This window comes from Rattus norvegicus, chromosome 15, assembly GCF_036323735.1.
Source record: "Rattus norvegicus strain BN/NHsdMcwi chromosome 15, GRCr8, whole genome shotgun sequence".
Classification (NCBI taxonomy): Eukaryota; Metazoa; Chordata; class Mammalia; order Rodentia; family Muridae; genus Rattus; species Rattus norvegicus.
The window spans coordinates 84,977,673-84,997,876 of record NC_086033.1 but is presented as its reverse complement, the minus strand read 5'-3'; the positions used below and the strand labels follow the sequence as shown (position 1 = coordinate 84,997,876).

The window sequence follows — 20,204 nt, the reverse complement described above, 5'->3', positions numbered from 1 at the left end:
CCTGCACATTGAGTCACCTATGGTTATGAGCCACCATTTGGGCTAGGACGAAACCCAAATCTTTCCAAGCTTGCTATCAATCATCTTAACTCCCAGCTTGACTGGATTTCAATCACCACTAAAATATGTGTCTAGGCCTGTCCAGAAAGAGTTAAACCTTTAAAAGAGAAGCCAGGTATGTGGGGGTTGGAGGGTATACAGTGGCAGAGATCTCTTGAGTTCGAGGCCAGCCTGGTCTACGTGAGTTCCAGGACAGACAGGACTCCCCAGAGGAACCATTTCTTGAAAAACCAAAGAAAGGGGAGAAAGAGGATAAGAAAGAAAAGGAGGAGGAGGACGCTGGGGAGATGACTCAGAGGGTGAGAGCACTGGCTGCTCTCAGTTTAATTCCCAGCAACCACATGGTGGCTTATATCCATCTATAATGAAATCTGGTGCTCTCTTCTGATATTCAGGCATACATGTAGGCAGAACACTGTATATACAGTAATTGAATAAATCTTTAAAAATGAAGAAGAATGGGGAGAAGGAGGAAGAGGAGGAGGAAGGAAAGAGGAGGAGAAAGTCCCATTCCGAAGGTAGGCAGTGCTATTCTGTGAGATCCAAGATTCTGTAGAAGGAGAAAGTGAACGGAGCCCCAGCGTTCATCTTTCTCTGCCTCCTGGTTATAGAAGAAATGCAACAAGCTACCTACCTCACATTCATGCCACCATGGCACATGCCAAAAAAATGAGCAAGTCCTTAAGTGACTTTTGTCATGTATATCGTAACAGGAGCAAGAGGAGTAAGTAAACGAAACAAGAAAGAACTAGTAGCTCACCGTGTCAGAATGAGGCCAGGGTGGGGAGGCAGAGGAAGATTCAAAAGCAACATCCATCAGCCAGGAGGTTGCCCTTGCACTGTTTGTCCTTTTGGACGTCAAACCCTTAAGGCAGATGGATATTTTATTGCAGCTGTAAGAAGTTGGAATGAAGAGACGTCAGTAGATAAAATGTTTGCCGTGAGGATCAGAGTTCATATCACCCAGAACCCACATCAAAGTTAGGCAGGCTTGGCAGCAACCAGAAATGGCAGCATTTGGGAGGCAGATCACCAGGGCAAGCTGGCTAGCTAGACGAGTCTGAAAGGGTGAGCTCTGCATTTCAGCCTCATAGAGAGATGAGGAAGACACTCAACGTAGGCTTAGTATCTCTGTATGTATTTATGCACATGTGCACACAAATATGCAAACAGGCATAGACACACACGCAAGAACGCATATAAGATTCTCCACCATAATTCACATTTGTATAGTCAGCTTTGGTCTCACTCTGGAGGCAGAGGCAAGCAGACCTACGTAAATTCTAGGCCACCCTGGTGGCCCAGAGCCTGCCTCCTGCCTTTCTCACCCCAAAAGAATACACCTTCATTTGCAAAGCAATTCTGTGGATCTCTGTGTAAGTTTAAAAAAGCCTGATCTAGCCCTCAATTAAATTTGATTAATATGACTTAAAGCTCTTAGAGTCTCTAAACCAAAACCATTTGCACACAGTGATTCTAAAATTTGAAAATAAAAGTCTCCTCACAAAATTATTTTGAGCTAAAATGGCCGGGAGGAAGAGCTACTTTGGCTAGGGAGGGAAGGCAGGGGAGGTGAAAGCAGCTTTCAGATGGACTTCTGCATTCGGAGTAGGGGAAGAGGGATTGCTAAACTACAGTCCTATTTCAGCTTGAACACTGCAACTTGAACATTTCAACTTGAAACCACAGATTTACTGGTTTTGATTACAATCCTCTTGGGACTCTAAATATCCAGAAAGGTAAACTGAGGTAAGAATGATTTTGTTAACACGAACAAATATTCCTTCAGAGAATATTGGTATCTTAGCCCCTGCATCTTTTCTCTCATGAATTACCTTTGCCTGGACTGTGGCTCAGTACAAAGGCTCTTGTGAAGCTTCCATTGGTCCTACCAACACTCCCAAACTGTATTTTTCACAAACAGGAGTCAATGCTACCTCATGAAACAGAGCTCCTCATAGCAGCTCTAACGGAGCCAGGTTTTCTCTCTAGGTCTGTGGCCACTGGATCACCTATCTTCACCTACCTGAGCAGAGGACCAGAAGAACACTTCTCAAACCTCGGAACTCAGTCCTTATGCACTGTGGACTGTTACAATCTGAATCAAGAAATGTCCTTTGGAGCCTGGAGAGATGGCTCAGTGGTTAAGAGCACTGTCTGCCCTTTCAAAGGACTCTAGCGCCCACATGGCAGCTCACAACTCCAGGACCAGAGGATCTGACACACACCAATGCATATAAGAAAACAAAATTAAATAAATTTTGATAAAAAGAAAGAAATGTCTCTTTGAGTCACTGTTCAAGAATTGGTGCTCACCTGGAGACACTCTACAGGGATGTTTTGGAAACCTTAGAGCCTTGGCTAGAAGAGGTAGGTTGGGGGTGCAGGGTTCCCTTGAGGTATGTGTCTTACCGGTGCTTCCTGTCAACCATGTGAGCTGTTTTGATCTGCTACATGACTCCTACCATAATATTCCAACTCACCCCTGGCCCAGAAGCAACAAAGTTGAAGAATGATCTTGAGATCTTTCTGCCTCCACCTCCCGGGGCAGTTTATGTTGCTCTGGGGACGTGCATGTTAGGCAAGCATCCTACCCACTGATCTACGTCTTTGCTCGCACACCTGAAGTGTTTTTCTGTTTTTCAATTCAGCTCCAGTTGAGAGATAAGAAAATTAGGCAGGATAAGTGCTACACACAGGAGCAACCAATAACAGCAGGATAAACGCTCATGTCAACGCGCAGGTGCTGCTACCACAGACACCAGAAATCAGATGGGCAAGAAGAGAGGAGAAAGCGCAAACTAACAAAGCAGAGGAGAGCCTTGAAGTTTCTAGTAGGTGACGCTAAGGACGAATACTGCTTCTACCAGCTAAGAGCCCAGTTCTGCCCGCATGCGTTGTATGAGATTTTTGGGAAGAAGTTGAGCATCTCTGAGCCTCTCTCCTCTCCTCACCTGTTTAAAAAGAAGTTCTAACGACCGCTAGCACCCTGGAATCTATGTCACAGTTTGGAAGAATAATAAAAAGGCAAGATGAGAGAGAAAGTCAGTGGGCACCAACACAGACTTGGACAAGGGTCTCTATTCAGAATTCCCTTCCCTGCATTCCTGAACAAAGAGCCTTTGAAATCTTCCATGCTTGGTTGTACGTACTCTTTCAGAACAATTCCTCTAAAAATGCATACAAAGTGTAGCGCTACGAAAATTCAGGGAGCCCTGGTGTCTGTGTTGAAACAGGAGGGAGGCTGTTTGCTGGTCTCAAATGTTTCATTACTTTATTACTTCCCTTTTCAAAGGGAATCTTGAGATATGGCCCAAGGTAGCAGTGAGCTTGCCCTCTCTATCTCTGCTTCATTTTGTTTATCTGTATCATTTTGTTTATCTCTAGATATAGTGAAGGCATCTTCTGCTCCTCTGTGTGATGCTTTGAATAAGAAGGCTAATATCTTTGAATACCTGGTCCATAGTTGTTGAAACTGGTAAGTATTATGAGGTATGGCCTTGCTAGAGAGGTGTTGGGGGGGTTGAGCTTTGGGGTGTCAAAAGCCCATGCCAGTCCCAGTTGGCTTTCTTCACTCTGCCTCCCACTTGTGGATAAGGATGTAAGCTCTCAGCTACACCCACCTGCTGGTTCCACCAGCACCATGGTTGCCTGCCTGCTGCCATACTCCTCACCATGGACTCACCCTCTGAACTGTAAGCCCCAATAAACTCTTCTATAAGCTGCATTTGGTCATGTGTCTGTTTGCAGCAATAGGAAAGGCTGCTATCGCACAATCTGGAACCTGTGAGAGCTTTTGCATAAACAGATTCCCACGGTCTCATGATGATGGTCTGTCCCCCGAGTAGGGTGTCAGCTAAGACGACTCACCGTCACCCTGCACATTTTCTCCAGTGTTTTCCTTACTGTACTTGTTTCTTTGGGGACATGTTTAGAATCGACTGAGCAGAGTCAATTTTCCACAGTTTGAACTTGCTTTTTAACAAGCATGCCTAGAACTTGCTCAATCTTGAGCTGAGAAGAAGAAAAAAAAAGAGTAAATCCCAACATGACAAAGTTAACCTCTCCTGTTGAGTGAAGCAGAGCCAAGAAGTCGGTTACGTCAAAGGCTAAAAAGATTTCAAGTATTAAACATTAAAAGACATGCATTCTTTAATCTATTGCTTGCCCAGAAAATACTTATTGAATACATATTAAATACCTAGTACTATTTGGAGCTCAAAAGTGAAATGAGTCCTCACACATAAGACATTAATGTTCTAGAGGCTAACAAACAAACATGTATGAAATGGAAAAACAAGTCATGGTAAGAGTCATGAACATACAAGTATAGAATGAAGGAAAGGTATGAGAAGGTAACATTCACTGAGAAAGGCAGGTGTCCTCTGGAAGAAACAGACCCTAAGTTAAAAACCTTTGCAGAGTTGAGGAAGAGTAGGAAGAGACTATGGAGGAGGTTGACAGGAATGAGGCAGGAAGGGTGATTGGATCGTGTGGGACCCTGGAGCCTCTGCTCTCAATGCTGGGATTTCGAGCTGGAATGTAGCAGGCACAGAGGGTAGGTGTCTGCCCAGCATGAGTGAAGCCAGATGGATGCTTTCCATAAATTGACAAGTTTCTCCCCATTAAGAAATTGATCAGACACCAAGTCAGAAAGCAAAGACACCAGGTCTACACTTATTGTTTTCTTTTTTTTACATGAAATAAAACTTTAAACTTTCACGAGAGAAAAAAAATTACAAAGTCAAAGTTTACCATGAGGTTGGAAACAACTGTACTATCAACTTATAAGATACTAAATGTAGGTTATGTACCAACACTTTGAGACTTCTTATCAAGATATATTACTTAAATATGACTTAATATCATACCCTAGCTCAAAGGAGAACTCAATGTCACCATATAAAAATTTTCCCAGGACTAACTATTCTCTCTCTCAGTCTCAGTCTCTGTTTCTGTCTCTCTGTCTCTGTCTCTGTCTCTCTCTCTCTACCCCTGTCTCTCTCTCCCTGTCTCTCCCTGTCTCTCTGTCTCTCTCTTTGCTTCTGTCTCTCTGTCTCTGTCTCTCTCTTTGTCTCTCTCTCCCTCTGTGTCTCTCCCTCTCTCTCTCTATCGCTGTCTGTCTGTCTCTCTCTCCCTGTCTCTCTCTGTCTCTCTTTTTCTCTCTGTCTCTGTTTCTGTCTCTCTCCCTCTCTCTCCCTCTGTCTCTGTCTTTTTCTCTCTCTCCTGTCTCTCTCTCTGTCTGTCTCTATCTCTGTCTCTCTCTCTGTCTCTGTCTCTGTCTCTCTCTGTCTCTCTCTCTCTCACACACACACACAGACACACACACACACACACACACACACACACACACACACACACACAGATGAACAAGATTGTTTAACAGGTAGTGCTGCCTGCCACTAGGCCTGACAACATGACCTCAATCCCTAGAACCCACCTGTCAAAGAGAACTGTCTCCTGAGATCTGTCCTCTGACTTCCACATGCACATCAAGACACATTTGTACACGCACACAGAAGCACGTGCTAACACACATGCACACACATGCACTCATATGCATGTACACATAGGCACATAAACACACACATATACACAAATACATGCACACACGTACACACATGGGCACACATATACACATGGACAGACATGCACACTCACATGCATGTACACATGTGCCCGCACATGCACATGTATGTACATGCATATATACATAAAATCAGTAAACACGTATTTGGGCTTTTTAAAGACATTAAAATAGGTGGGTACTTGTAGAGAAGGAGTGTTTCAGTGACAGGAAAAGGGTGAGAGGGGTAAGAGGGTAACAACCAAAATGCATTAGACATGTGCAAGAAACTGTCAAAGAAAGAAAGAAAGAAGGAAAGATAGATAGATAGATAGATAGATAGATAGATAGATAGACAGACAGACAGACAGACAGACAGACAGACAGACAGACAGACAGAACAACAGACAGACAGATAAATAGTTACACACTCTCCTTTTGGACTGAAGAGATAGTTCAGTAGTTAAGAATGAGTATTGCTCCTGCAAAAGACCCTAGCACCCATGGGATCTGCTCACGACTCCCTCCAACTTCAGACCTGGTGCTCTCTTCTGGTCTCCACTGTCATCTACACTCACATGCACAACTTGCATATACACGTAAGTGGACACGTCTCTGCCAGTGACCATTAGTGCTGCATGCCGTGAAGGCCTTCAAACTGGCTCATCATGACCAGTAAAACTTTTACAGTCTGCCCACTAATCCTAGTCGGGACTTTCCTAAGCTCTTCCTTCTCCACCGTGCTTGAAGATGAAGATAATATCCTGGTACCATTATTAAGAGGCACCTAAGCCCTGAGCTGAACATGCCGTGCCCAGGGAGGAGACCCAGCCTTCCAGTATGCCGTCTGTGGTATTGTATAATCTTTGAAAAGGTTGTCAGGTTGGCTGCTGTGATTCATCTGTAGGCTTCCTATTAGCTCCCTCCCTTAGCCAAGGAGCCGATTGGCTAAGTAGCTCTGGGTAGCTCTTCTGTAGATATGACAGCTATTATCCTTATTAAGCTCCAGTACATCAAACATGTTCTTACCAAAGCACACCCAATAATTACCTTCGGAAACCGGAGAGTAAGCACAACTAGCCCCAATTTATCATTTCTTCAGGCTCTGACACACTCTAGATAGGTAGCAAGCTTAAGATCTAAACACAACAATTAAATAAGCCAGCCTCTGACTGGACGCAAACATTCATTCATCAAACCTTTGAGATCTGTCTGTCCAGAACTTGTAGGGCAAGACGACATGTCAAGTCTGAACGTGCTTCGGGTATCCAGGGGAGGAGGATGTGTAAGGAGCATCAGAGCTCACTGAGTTGATCTAAGCCCTCCCTGCCACATTCGCTGGAAAGGACAACGCCTCAGTTGGCTTAAGAGCAGACAGACGTGAGAATATCCTTGCTTTACGGATGGCGGATGGCGGATGGCAGAAGAATCATGCCACCAGCTGTGATTCAGGTTAGCCTTCTGTGATGTCACTAAAATGAGGCAACTCTCCTTGTCTTGGCTTCACCTTCCTCACTGGGGAAAACCCAAGGAATCAACTATGTTATAAATGATTAAGATAAGCAAAGTTCTGAGGAAAAAGAAAGGGCATCTATCTACCTGCTTATTTAGAGGAAAGAAGCCAATGCTGACTTCTTTTTTTCTTTTTTTTTTCTTTTTTTTTTTTTTTTTTTTGGTTCTTTTTTTTCCGGAGCTGGGGACCAAACCCAGGGCCTTGCGCTTCCTAGGCAAGCGCTCTACCACTGAGCTAAATCCCCAACCCCCCAATGCTGACTTCTAACCTTGGCTAAAATATCTGAATCCTGCTGTGAGTAGCAAATTCACTTCAGGCTGACGCTCACCACCTTTTGACCCAAGGGGCCCACTCTCCAGCTGATGTGGTTCCATCCATTCCTTTATGAGCACATCTACTTCTAGTTTTTAGTCCACCAGTAGAAGAATCCCAAAGGACAAATGTGCCGGAGTCCTCCCAGTTCCTCAGAACTTTCTTGGGCTTGCTGCTCTGGCTTCCCAGAGTCAGGCTACTCTGGCAACATGGCTGCCCTGGTTCCTATTTGAGAACCTGTCCTCTACCCCACAAAGAATTTTAGAAATTCCTGGCCTGGCACTACCCCTTTCTTCCCTAGGAGCTTTCATTGTTTGTTGTTTGTTTCGTTTTTGTTTCTCCTGAGTCAGGGTCTCTGTGTAACCTTGGCTGTCCTGGAACTCGCTCTGTAGGTCAAGCTGACCTCCAACTCACAGAGATCCCCCTGCCTCTGCTTCCCAAGTGCTGGGATCTAAAGCAAGCACCACCATCACCACCTGGTTTCTAGGAGCCTTTATTTGCCAAACAGATATTTTGTTCAAGAAAGAGTGGAATGTCACACAGCAAAGGAACGGGAGAGGGGAAAAGATAACTAGAATGCTTCTTGGCTACTCAAACACATAAATCTATGCAGCTAAAAGTCCCCAGTGACAGCTCACTAGAGAGGTGCAGCCCACTGGGCACTTAGGGAACTTTCCTGAGTGGGAAAAGTACCTTGACTAATGTGCTCCAGATGCCTTACTCCTATAGGTGTGCACGCAAAGTCTATGTGCTTCACTGGGTATACATTTTCTCAGAAAGAACACTGTGCTGTAAAGCCACACTTTGAAGTTACGTTGCATGCAAAGCTCATGTGTTTGAAAGCCGCCACACCTTAGCCCAATAGCCCAGTGTATTAGTGTCTCAAATGCCACCCTGTCAGACTCAGTAGGCCCACTTGAGCTGTCCCTCGGTGCCATCGCACACTGCGAAAGTGGCTTTACAGCAGTGACCGGGACATGCTGTCAATTCATATGCCTCACATGGCATGCCTCTCTGACAGGTTTGGGGAAGGGACTGGACTTACCATTGAAGTAATCACAGTGGCGGGTGCCCAGCACACAGTAGGCATCTAGTACACGTTATGTTTCCTGGATGGCTTAGTGTAAGACTCTCTGAAAGAGACTATCAAGCAGAAGACAGGAGGCAGGCCAATGTGTCTGTGACGCAGAGCAGGGGCAGAGCCAAGAAGACACACTGAATGGACCCACAACTTCCACACAGACACTCGGATGAAATCCAGGCCTACAGTGAGTCCTCGAATTACTGCAACAGATTCTGCGCGACTCAGCGTGTTGTTGGGAGAAGTGAGCTCTGACTGTTAAAGCTCGACATCTTAAGTCTGCTACAGTTGTAGCCTTAACGTTATCCCTGTGCTCAGCAAGCAGTGCCAGGCACCAGGCCACATACCCAAGGGAAGAATACTTCCGTGCCCTCAGCGACTTGTCTCCGATGGGAAAGCAAACGATATTGTACCAGATAGTAAGAAGAGGGACAGTCTTTATGAGAAAAAGGAAGAAATGGCAGAAGCGAAGTCTGAGTGAAGAGACTTCACATAAGGCTGGTTTAGCCTGAATATGAAGAAACAAGGAGTCCCTCAGTAACCGTCTGGTCCATAGCTGCCGACGTGGAAAGTAGGAGCTGCACAAGTAGTTATGAGGAAAACGACCAAAAAATAGGATAACTAAATAGGGCAGGGGCAGATGGCAAAGGACAATGTGGACTTTTAAAATGGTCTCACTAAACACATTTATAAAAATGAACATAAATAATTTTCATATGACTGCCTAAAAAGTGAGCAATTATTAATAAGGCTTATACTTGGAGAAAGTTTCTGTAAAATAGCTAGTATAAGAATTGACTATGTGGGGGCTGGAGAGATGACTCAGCGGTTAAGAGCACTGACTGCTCTTCCAGAGGTCATGAGTTCAATTCCCAGCAACCACATGGTGGCCCACAACCATCTGCAATGAGATCTGGTGCCCTCTTCTGGCCTGCAGTCACATATGCAGGCAGAATGCTGTACATAAAATAAATAAATAAATCTTTAAAAAAAAAATTGACGACGTGACATTTTTTATTCTTTTTAGTTGTATACGTACATGTGCATATATGTATGCATGTGTGTATGTGTATGCTTAGATATTTATATATGTGTGCATTCTTTTAATGTGTGTGGTATATGTGTGTATGTATATGCCTGTGTATGTATATGTGCGTGTATGTGTGTGCATGTATGTGTGTGCACATGTGTATACATGTGTACCTTTTTAATGTGTGTGTGCACACATGTGTGTATCTGTGTGTATGTATGTGTATGTATGCATATGTGCATTCTTTTTAATGTGTGCATGTATGTGTATGCATATGTGTATGCATGTGTGCATGTGTGTATGTATGTGTATGTGTATGTATGCATATGTGCATTCTTTTTAATCTGTGCATGCATGTGTATGCATGTGTGTGCATGCATGCATTCTTTTTAATGTGTGCATGCATGTGTATGCATGTGTGTATGCATGTGTGCATTCTTTTTAATGTGTGGATGCATGTGGGTATGTATATACATGTGTGGGTGCATGTATGCATGGGGTGGGATTCATTTCCATTGTCACACAAGTAGCCAGAAGAATGTATTGGATCCCCTGAGCTAGAGCTGACTGTGATCTGGGACCTATACTTAGGTCCTCTGAATGAGCAGGGACAAACAGAGTGTTGAATAAAGTGGCTTTTATGGTAACCCATATAGACCAGAAGAATTGGGGACTGTTCCACCAACCATGAGTACTCATATCTGTAGACAGCGAAAGGAAGTAGCACAGGAGATGGAAGTGAAGAACTGCAGCCCCTCTGGTTATGCCTGGCATTTGTCATATTTGAACATGGCTCAAGCAGTAGGTTGCTTGTGATTGACAGAGACATAGCTGTTTGCTACAAGTACTCTACTTACACACCTCAGTAAGTTCACTATACCAAAAATCTTTACAATTCAACTTGGCAAGTGATAGTACATGTACTGCCTGGGGGTGTTGGTGCATGCCTTCAATACCAGCACTTGGAAGGCAGAAACACGTGGATCTGTGAGTTCAGAGCTAGCCTGGTCTACAGAGTGAGTTCTAGGACAGTGAGGGCTGCACAGGGAAACCCTATCCTGAAAAAATAAAACAGAAGGAGGAGGAGGAGGAAGAAGAGGAGGAGGAAGAGGAGGAGGAAGAAGAAGAGGAGGAGGAAGAGGAGGAGGAAGAAGAAGAGGAGGAGGAAGAGGAGGAGGAAGAAGAGGAAGAGGAAGAGGAGGAAGAGGAGGAAGAGGAGGAGGAGGAGGAGAGCTGGAGAGATGGCTCAGTGGTTAAGAACACTGACTGCTCTTCCAGAGGTCTTGAGTTCAAATCCCAGTAACCACATGGTGGCTCACAACCATCTGTAATGAGATCTGATGCCCTCTTCTTCTGAAGACAGCTACAGTGTACTTATATATAATAAATAAATAAATCTTAAAAAGAAGCAGCAGCGAATGAAGGAAAGACAGACATACAGACAGACAGAAAGAAAGAAAGTTACCAAATAGGCTTCTCTGAATTTAGAAACATTATTCAAATGAATATTTGTCACTCTGCATTTCAAAAGCAGCAGCACACATCCAAGAGTGTTCTTTTGTCCTGACTACACTGGTGTGCGGGTAGCAGTACCTTACAGACCTGAGGTCCACAGCCATGGCTAGAGAGGATACAGTTTAGAGAGAATGAGGGGTGGAATTGTGCTTAGACCACTGGTGGACCCAGAGAGTACCATTGTCTAAAACCAAGGGATTCTTTACATTTCTAAACTTCCTTAGCACAGAGGCAAACCACGTAGGCCTAGAGACAGACATCTTAGAAGGGTAAAGGACCTTCTGGGACAGGTGGAGGACCAGACCAATGGGAAGTAGACAAAGATCCAGGACTCTTATTCTGGTGCCAGACTTGGCAATGTACTCACGCTGGCACCCTTCGGTGCTTTGACAGGATGAGAGTGATACCGAAAGCCTCAAACCCAGAGATAGGAAGAAGAGGGCGGGGGCAGGGAAGCAGGAATGGGGGCGGGAGCAGGGAAACAGCCAATCAAGTGAGCCTATTTCCTGCCAGCCATAAACACAGCTCTGCTTAATTCTCATACCTAGAGAGCAAAAAGAACTCACAGTCTGGAAACCAGTGATCAAGCCATGAACAGCATCCCTGGTTTTTAATCTCATCAGTACTTTATCTGTCTAAGTTAAGGGTTTGTCCCTAAGCAGACAGAGGAAACTATTAGGTATAGGAAATTAAAAGGTGCAGCCGAAGCGAACTAACATTAGTGAGTCTAGGCGGCGTTTTCAAGCACTCCACCATCCCCTTCTATGACCTTGCTAGGAGGGCTTTGCCTGCAAACCACTGCCTCACTGTTTTAAACCAATGTTTAATCATAAACTAGCCCTGCTACATTATTAATATTGCAAACAACATTTCCACCTAGATAATCATCTGATGTCATTCTGTTGCAATATCTTAAAGGGATCCAGTTCTACGTTCGTTTTTTCACTGCAGAATTAATCCCGGAGTAGACAGGCCTGCTTAGTATCTTCCTTTTTCTTACGGACCTGAGTATAATTTCACATGAAACAGAAGAGAAACCAGAAGAGTGACAAGAGCCCTCACGTGCCCCTGGCTCCATAAACTCCCCCAAAATAAATTTAAATAACTTCATTTTTTCTTTGCAGAATAACACAATATTCGATCAATGCATTTGCAATCACGAGTAAGAAATGGGAAGGTTCATACCGACGTGGAGTCTGGTCATCATTTAAAGTTTTACCAGGTTATGGGACTTTCTTGACCTTGGGAGAGTCAAAACTGCAGCTGAAGGGGTGGGGCAGGTAGCTAGGTGAGGTGGCTATTTTCAGTCCCCAGCACCACAGCAGGAAAATATTTTCCATATAAAACACTAGGTGAAGATTTAGACAGCTATATTCTATACAGTAGTACAGGCAATAGCACATGCACATACCTGTACACATACATGAGATAAATGAATCAGAAACCATGTAGAGGAAACCCCGCAGAAAGAACAAACGAGAGAATATTAACAAGAGAACTGGTATGATACTGTCTCATTCATGGTCTGAAATGCTTCAGAAAAATACCTTGAAATTAACACTTTATCTTCAAACTAAGGGTTCTTGAAAGCAGTCAGTTGTGTTGATGGAAGTCAGACGCTCTGCTTCTTTGGGCAAAGGAGTACCTTAAATGTGTGCCTTAGAACCAAAAAGCCAAGAGAACCAACTAGCATGACATCAAATGCCTAAAGAATAGATGACAAGAATTTTAAATAAGAACGTAAGGCTAGGCACGATGCTGAGTACCTTTAGTCCCAGCACTCTAGAACCAGAACAGGCGATCTCCAAGCCTTAAAATCCAGCCTGGTCTACTTAATGAGCTCCAGGCCATCTAGGGCTACGTAATACAATCATGTCTCAAAATAAATAAGTGAATGAATGAATGAATGAATGAATAGGAATACAAAAGCCATTCAAGTATCTTCAGAAACACTTAACAGTAGTCTAACTAGTGTGAGAAGTAAAAAAAAAAAAATTAACTTTAATTTCTCTAACTATATTGAAGGGATCTGAGGGCAGCTTTAGAAAGTCTTCATGAAAAAGGAACATACCGACTTGGCAAACCATTGCTGCTGAGCCTTTCCATAGACTGGGACGGAGGGGGAAGATGAACCCACATAATGATTATCTTTTATACCACAACACTTGCAAGGACTTTGTAGCATGCAAGTTTTTCCCAGAAGTCTTACACAATTGTAAGCATGCTAGACACACAACTAATACTGGCTTTCCTAAGATCCAGATACTAACCACTGGGCAAGAAAAGATCCAAGGGGGAGGGAGACCCTGTTGAGACCATGTCCAGAGGTTAGCCAAGCCCACGGTTGGGGGGATGGGGCCACCCACCCTTTACGAAATTTTAACCCAGAATTGCTCCTGTCTAAAGGAAATACAGGGACAAAGAGTAGAGCAGAGACTGAAGGAAAGGCCAGCCAGAGACTGCCCCACCCGGGGATCCATCCAATATATAGACACCAAACCCTGACACTATTGCTGATGCCAAGAAGTGCATGCTGACAGGAGCCTGATATGGATGTCTCCTGAGAGGCTCTGCCAGAGCCTTGCTGATTCAGATGAGGATGCTTGCAGCTAACCATCAGACTGAGCCCAGGGACTCCAATGGAGGAGTTAGAGAAAGGACTGAAGGAGCTGAAGGAGTTTGCGACCTCATAGGAAGTACAACAATATCAACCAACCAGACCCCTCCACCAGAGCTCCTGGGGACTAAGCCAGCAACCAAAGAGTACACATGGAGGGACCCATGGCTCCAGCTGCATATGTAGCAGAGGATGGCATTGTCTGGAATCAATAGGAGGAAAAGCTCTTGGTCCTGTGAAGGCTGAATGCCCCAGTGTAGGGGAAAGCCAGGGCAGGGAGGCAGGAGTGGGTGGGTGGTTGGGGGAGAATCCTCATAGAACCTGGGGGAGGGGACAAGGGAGAGGGGGGAACCTGGAAAAGGGATAACATTTGAAATGTAAATATATAAAATATCCAGTAAAAAACTTTTAAAAAGAAAAAAAAGGCCATATGCACAGATTCAGAAACTAGTATAAGTCTTGCAAATACCAACACCACCTAGGAGCTGTGAATGACCCAAAAGTAACAATACCACCCAGAAGCTGGGTGTGAATGAAAACATCCCGCCCCGCCCGGTATCACTTCCACCCCCCACCACACACACACACACACTCAAACGAAAAAAAGTGAGTGTCGAGTTCAGCTTGCTTTCTGAAATCATGCAGAGCAAACACCACTAATGGAAAATTACAGGTGAGCATTGACTTTTCCAGGTTTATGAATGAGCAAAGTTATTTCTCTTAACTCCGTTGCTGGGATTTTTCCACTCTCGTTTCTATTTCGAGTACAGTGTTTGTAACTTCCCCCCAACCTTCCATACCCTCTCCCCACATCTCTCCAAGTCACTTTGGCACAGTTCAAAGTTCCAGCCTTTAAAGGCAGCAAAAGCTAACTTCTGAGACATTTCTACCATCTAGAAGCTGATGGTCACTCTCATCTTATGCCTTCTTACTAAACAGAAGTGTAACACTTAACATTTATCAATTTTACTATTTCCTCATAAGTACATGGTGTTTTTTAGTGTGTGTGTGTGTGTGTGTGTGTGTGTGTGTATGTGTGTCTAGGTAGGTCTGTGGATGCAGATTACGATGGGGGTGGGGACAGATACTTGGAAGCCACCATCTTGGCTAAGTCAAACTGAATACTTCTGCCTCAGCAGCCCCAACTGTCCTGGAGTTGCAGTGGCTTTTTTTCCATGGATGCTAGGGACCCAAATGCATGTCCTCAAGCGAGTAAGACCTAGTGAGCCTTCTCTCCAATCCTACATGTGTTTCTTTAAAAAAATAAAATAAAATGACTTAAGAAATAGCTTCCTTTATAGGCTTAGTAGCCTAATTTGAACTTTTAGACGTATTGAGGGGCTGCAGGTGTGATTCAGGGGTACAGCGCTCTTTATCAGGAGTAGCGTGCCCCAGGCCCTGAATTAAATTCCTAGCTGTTGGGTAAAGCACCATGTGGCTCTAATAACTCCAAAATGATGTCAACATCACTGTAGGCAACAATTTTATAACAAGCAGTTATTCTGAGGATTCTTTTGACCCATCCAGAAAGTCACCTTATAAGTCTAGGGTTGTAACTCGGTACCAGAACCCAGGTGTGCGGTGCCTTGAGTTCAATCACAAGCACACACATGCACACCCGACCTCCCAGGTCGTCAACAACAGACTAAAACAGGCTAGTCCGAAGGCGATCGGGTAGAGACTGTTTCTCCTTCACGAGAATAAAAGGAACAGAAGATCCTGTCTTCGAGGCACAGCTGGAAGAGTAGCAAGTAAAGAGGCCTAGGATATTTTAGTTCCTCAACTCGAGAGGAGGAGAGGGGGAGAGGGAAACATGGCAGCCCCCAACTCTCTAGGCTCACACTCCGTACTGAATACACAGGCTATCCAGGTGCGTGGTAGGCATCAGCATCCCAAAGAAATGCACCCAAGGTCCCCAGCCTTTTGGGAAGTGCCTTCGCGGAGACCTCTGGGATGTGCGGTACCCAAACCTAATGGAGATCTGCCGAAAAGTCCGAGGAGGGTAGTCATCAAGAGATTGGAAAGGGGAAATCTGCACAGTACCCAAAACTGCCTCTTTACTCAGGCTAGGGCACCAGACGTAAGCTCAGATTGGCTGGAAACCCAAGAAGACTCCGGCACCGAAAGTGCAAATCCATCTGCAAAGAGCTGTGAAAGACACTCACCTCCACCCATCTCTGAGCCTCCGCGAATGCAACGGAGCAATCGGCCTCAGCGTCCTCCATCCCTTCCATGACTAGGGCAAGAGAGGGAGAAAGCAGCTCAGTGGGTGCGCGCCGGGACTCCGAGCCCCCACGCGTCCCCCTCGCTTTGTAGCGATGTGCAGTTTAAGTTCAGGAACCTAGGAGAACTTGCGGGAGTTGCTTTCTCGAAACTCCTGAAATCCGCTCAAATCCAGCAGGACTGGAGCAGGAGGAGGTGAAGAGGCAACTGGAAGCGGTGAGCAGAGGGAGCCGGGACTCCTGGGAACTTCAAAAGTCGCAAGCGCTGTCACCGCCCTCGACGGTAGCCCCGCCCCGGCCCACCCCCTGCGGGCCGGTCCCAGCTTCCGTCCTTGCCCCTCGCCAGGGTCCTTGCCGCCACCTCTCTGGTCTGAAAGTCTGGGCGGGATGCGCCCCAGCCCGCATCCTTCCCTCCTCTACCCGCCTTCCCTGTCCTGGGCTCTCTCGGGAGGCGGCGCCCCTTCTGCCTGCGGCCTGACATACCAGGAATAGCTGCACACAATTGCACCTTTCCGGGCCAAGAAACTTCCCCCGTGGGGACGCAGAGCCGCCTGGCCTCCCCGCCACTACCCTCCGGCTCCACTAAGCCGGCTGACCGGTCCCAGACGCTGCGCGGTCCCCGTCAACGCCCCGGCTTCCGGCCGCAGGTGAGGGTGCACTGGCGGCTGGTCCCCTAGCCTGGGCGCTGGCATCGCTCCTCCCCGATCACAGGTGGGTCGGTTGGGAAGACCTGCGGCTTCATTTCCCCTCTCGCTACAACGGGTTCGGTGAACCGAAGGAACTTGGCTTTTCTCCCACCTCGCCCGCCTGCTTGGCCCAGTTCTGGACATTGGGCCGCCCTCACCCGGAGAGTCAAAACCTGTGGTGTGGCAACGGTGACAGGTTATTCAGTGTGAGCAGAGGGCCAGAGTTAGATGCTCAGCGCCAGGCCAGCAAGGTACACAGGTTGTCCAACGCCTGTGATGTTTCCAAAGCTACTCTGGGGACTCACTCGGGGCTCCAGCCAGGGTACCCAGTCCTTCACCTCGGGAACAGATAAGATCAGCCCTTCTTTTCTGGAGGAGAAGTGACCTTTCATTCTTTTTTTTTTCCTAATTGGTTGCTGATTTGTGTGTGTGTGTGTGTGTGTGTGTGTGTGTGTGTGTGTGTGTGGGTGTGGGTGTGGGTGTGGGTGTGTGTGTGTGTGTGTGTAATTAAAATTTTTTCAAACGTATGGCGGAGAAACTGTTCTATGGAAACAGCCTAGCTTCTGTGTTAATGATCATTAGCACCTAGGGTTACCTCATTATAGAGAGGTTTAAAGTCAAATACATTTCACCCCTGAATATCCCAGGATACAGTTCATAAAGAACTCTATCCTGTATTATCATATACCATTTTCACATGTAACTAAATAAAGCCAATAAAATTGCTAATTCATCATCAACTCGGGCTCGGGTTTCCCTGCAATGCCAAAATGTTGTTTGCCTCTGACTTACCTAGACCTAGAGGCAATCAGAGAATCTGCATTCCATCTGATTGCAGATTTTTTACCCTAGAAGGGCCTCCTTCTTACCCCCTTCTTCCTTTTTTGGAATGGCGTTGTGTGTTGAAACAGGCTGCCTTCTGGATTTGTCTTATGGCCTCTTTGTGGTGTCTTCAACATATTTCTCCCTCAGTACTTCCTGCCCCCTGGAAGTTAGATCTAAAGACTGGATTGGAACCCATTTGCTCTTAGAATGAAGACCATCTGGCTTGGGGTGATGGTTTCTGTTTATCCCGAGGTTTTATTTTTGTTCAATCCTTTTTTTTTTTATTGGCACCGGCTGTAATCAGTGGGTCTGTTTAGAGGAGAAGGTTGACAAGCTTCAGGGATACAATTGTTCCTGCTGTGGTGGGAGGCCGTTGACTGGGCCATCTCTGTCTGCTGCCTATACTCTTACAAGGCCAAATCCAAGAGCAGAGTGGAAGGGTTAAAGAAACCAGGAGGATGTTTCCCTCCTTTTCTCTATCGCAGAACTGCTCTGTCTTTAGTAAACATGGAGTAAAACCTTAATATAAAGCGAAATGGTTTTATTTAAGGGAGTGGGAAGGGCGGTTGTTTTGAGACAAGCCCTCATTAATGTAGCCTCTAATGGCCTGGAACTCATGCCAGTCCCCCTACCTTGGTAGGCCACTCCGGGGCTGAAATTACAAGGGTGAGCCACCACCCTGATAAAAACACAAAATATCATACTGAAATACTCGGAGACACCAGCACTTCTACAGTACCAGTGCAGTGGGAACGGAGGTTCTGAGGATTACCGTGTAATATATGTATAGCATATACTATCTGAAGCATCCCCTGTGGCCATGATGGTTTGAATGAGAAATGCCCATCACAGACTCAAGTATCTGAACACTTGGTCCGCAGCTGTTTGGAGAGGCTACAGAACTTTCAGGAGGTGCAGGCTTGCTGGGGAAGCACGTCACTGGGAGCTGTGGCTTTGGACGATTAGAGCTTCACCTTCTAGCTTGCTATCTCTATTTTCTGGGTGTGGCTGGAAATGTCCTTTCTCAGCTTCCTGCTCTGGACGCTTGTTGCTGTTTCCCCCTGACCCCACTGCCAGCCATGATGGACCCTAATGCTCTGGGACTGTAAGGCAAAATAAACTCTCCCAGGAGTGGCTTTAATCATGGTTAATCATGGTGTTTTCTCACAGCAAAATAAGTAACTAATACATGCCCCGGAGCCTGGAGCTTGATACTTCACCGTGGAGACAGCTGCCCAGGATGCGAAGTGCACAGACCTGGGAAGCTGAACAACTTATGTTACCGTTACCAGATCTCCAGTATCATCGTCCGAAAAGTGTGGAATAAGAAACATCTCGGAAGGATTGATTTATAATAATTAGATATGATGGTGGTTGTAAAGGCCAATGAGTATATTTACCACAAAAGAGGAATTGTTTTCTTGTGGGCACACTGTGAGTGTGTGTGTGTGTGTGTGTGTGTGTGTGTGTGTGTGTGTGTATTTGCTTTCCCATTCAGAATTTTCCTACTGAATGGAAATGTCATTACTTGTTCAAATGAAGATATTGCAGGTGGTTTAGAACCTTGAAAATGGTTTAAAGTCAACTCAGACACACTGCTCAACCTCCTGAAGGCTGCAGGGTCACAATTCAGAACACATAAGCATAATTCTTTGGCTTCATTATTTCATGGAAATTAAATATGTGGGGCCAGGGGGATGGCTCAGCAGGTACAGATGCTTGAGGCCAAGCCTGACTACCGGGATTTGATCCCGAAGCTCATACGGTAGAAGGAGAAAACAGATTCCTTCTTCACATGTGTGCTGTAGAACATACACAGACACACACACACCAATACAAACACAATAAAAAGTGAAGCATCCTGCATCCATATGGTGCACATCCACACACTCAGGCATACACACACAAAATAAGACTGAATGTTTAAAGATTTTTAAAAGTTAAGCATCAAAAAAAAGTGTATTCCAAGAAAAGTTAGGGTATTTCTCAATATTTAGAAAACATAGAGGAGGGCATGTGGCCCTTACCTTTAGTCACAGCACTCAGGAGGCTGATGAAGGAGGGCAGGAAGCCCCAGGCTAACCTAGGCTACAGAAAAATTAAATAAGTAAACAAGCTACATAGTTGCCCTGTTTCCTATACATTAACAATGGAATGCAATGTTCATTTAATCCGTGAAAAGAGGGCCATAATCTTTCTGTAAATGCATTTAATGAACACTGTTAAAATCCCCATGGTCCATTCAAGGGAATGCATCCCAAAGATATGAGCAAAGACGAAATCCAGACTGAAATCTGCCACGGATGCAGACAGGCCCCACCCAAACCTTCCTCTTTAGGAACACTTGCAGCCCAACAGTGGGAAGTATGGTCACACATCAGGGTGTGTGACGCTCCCAGCTCCTCACCTAGGGTCAGGCCCTCTCAGAGCAGCTGCCTCCTCTACGGACTGAATGACTCGAGATAGAAAACCTCAGCCGTCCGTTTCAATGTTGCGAGGGACAAGGCTAGTTGGTCTTCTCCAGTGGATCCTGGGGTCGATCGATGTATCCGTCTTATGTAAACTTCTCTTTAGCTTCCCCTATCCATGAAATCCCACTCCTCCTTTCACCGGCTCCGATCCCTACTCCTGCCTGGCACCATCAAAAACCAGAATTTGCTCCACTCTACAGGATTCAGCTGTCAGAACCTAAGGGTGACTGGTTACAAAATCAGAATCCCAAAGAAGTCAAGACCTCCCCTAATTGACGAGGTAGAATAAATAGGCGTTCTCCCTGG

General features: G+C 45.6%; 1 protein-coding gene and 1 long non-coding RNA gene across 28 annotated transcripts in view; one reads left to right on the top strand and one right to left on the bottom strand.

Moving 5' to 3' along the window:
• The window catches only part of Lmo7 (LIM domain 7), a 202,866-nt gene extending 186,678 nt beyond the window's left edge, over positions 1-16,188 (bottom strand). For 19 of the 27 annotated variants that reach the window (XR_010057841.1, XM_039093521.2, XM_039093520.2 and 16 more), the window contains exon 1: positions 15,860-16,171. Coding sequence is in view for 26 of the 27 variants with exons in the window: in XM_039093521.2 (XP_038949449.1) it covers positions 15,860-15,928 (69 nt within the window). In the remaining variant the exon portion in view is untranslated. Of the gene's footprint in view, positions 1-15,859 lie in introns of all 27 variants that reach the window. The other 8 variants (XM_063274456.1, XM_063274460.1, XM_063274459.1 and 5 more) reach the window with 7 other exon arrangements.
• Positions 16,173-18,834, top strand: LOC134482002 (uncharacterized). The gene is made up of 2 exons (XR_010057998.1): positions 16,173-16,563; positions 18,598-18,834. It is a non-coding gene; the product is annotated as an uncharacterized LOC134482002 (long non-coding RNA).
• The last annotated feature ends 1,370 nt before the right edge of the window (positions 18,835-20,204 follow it).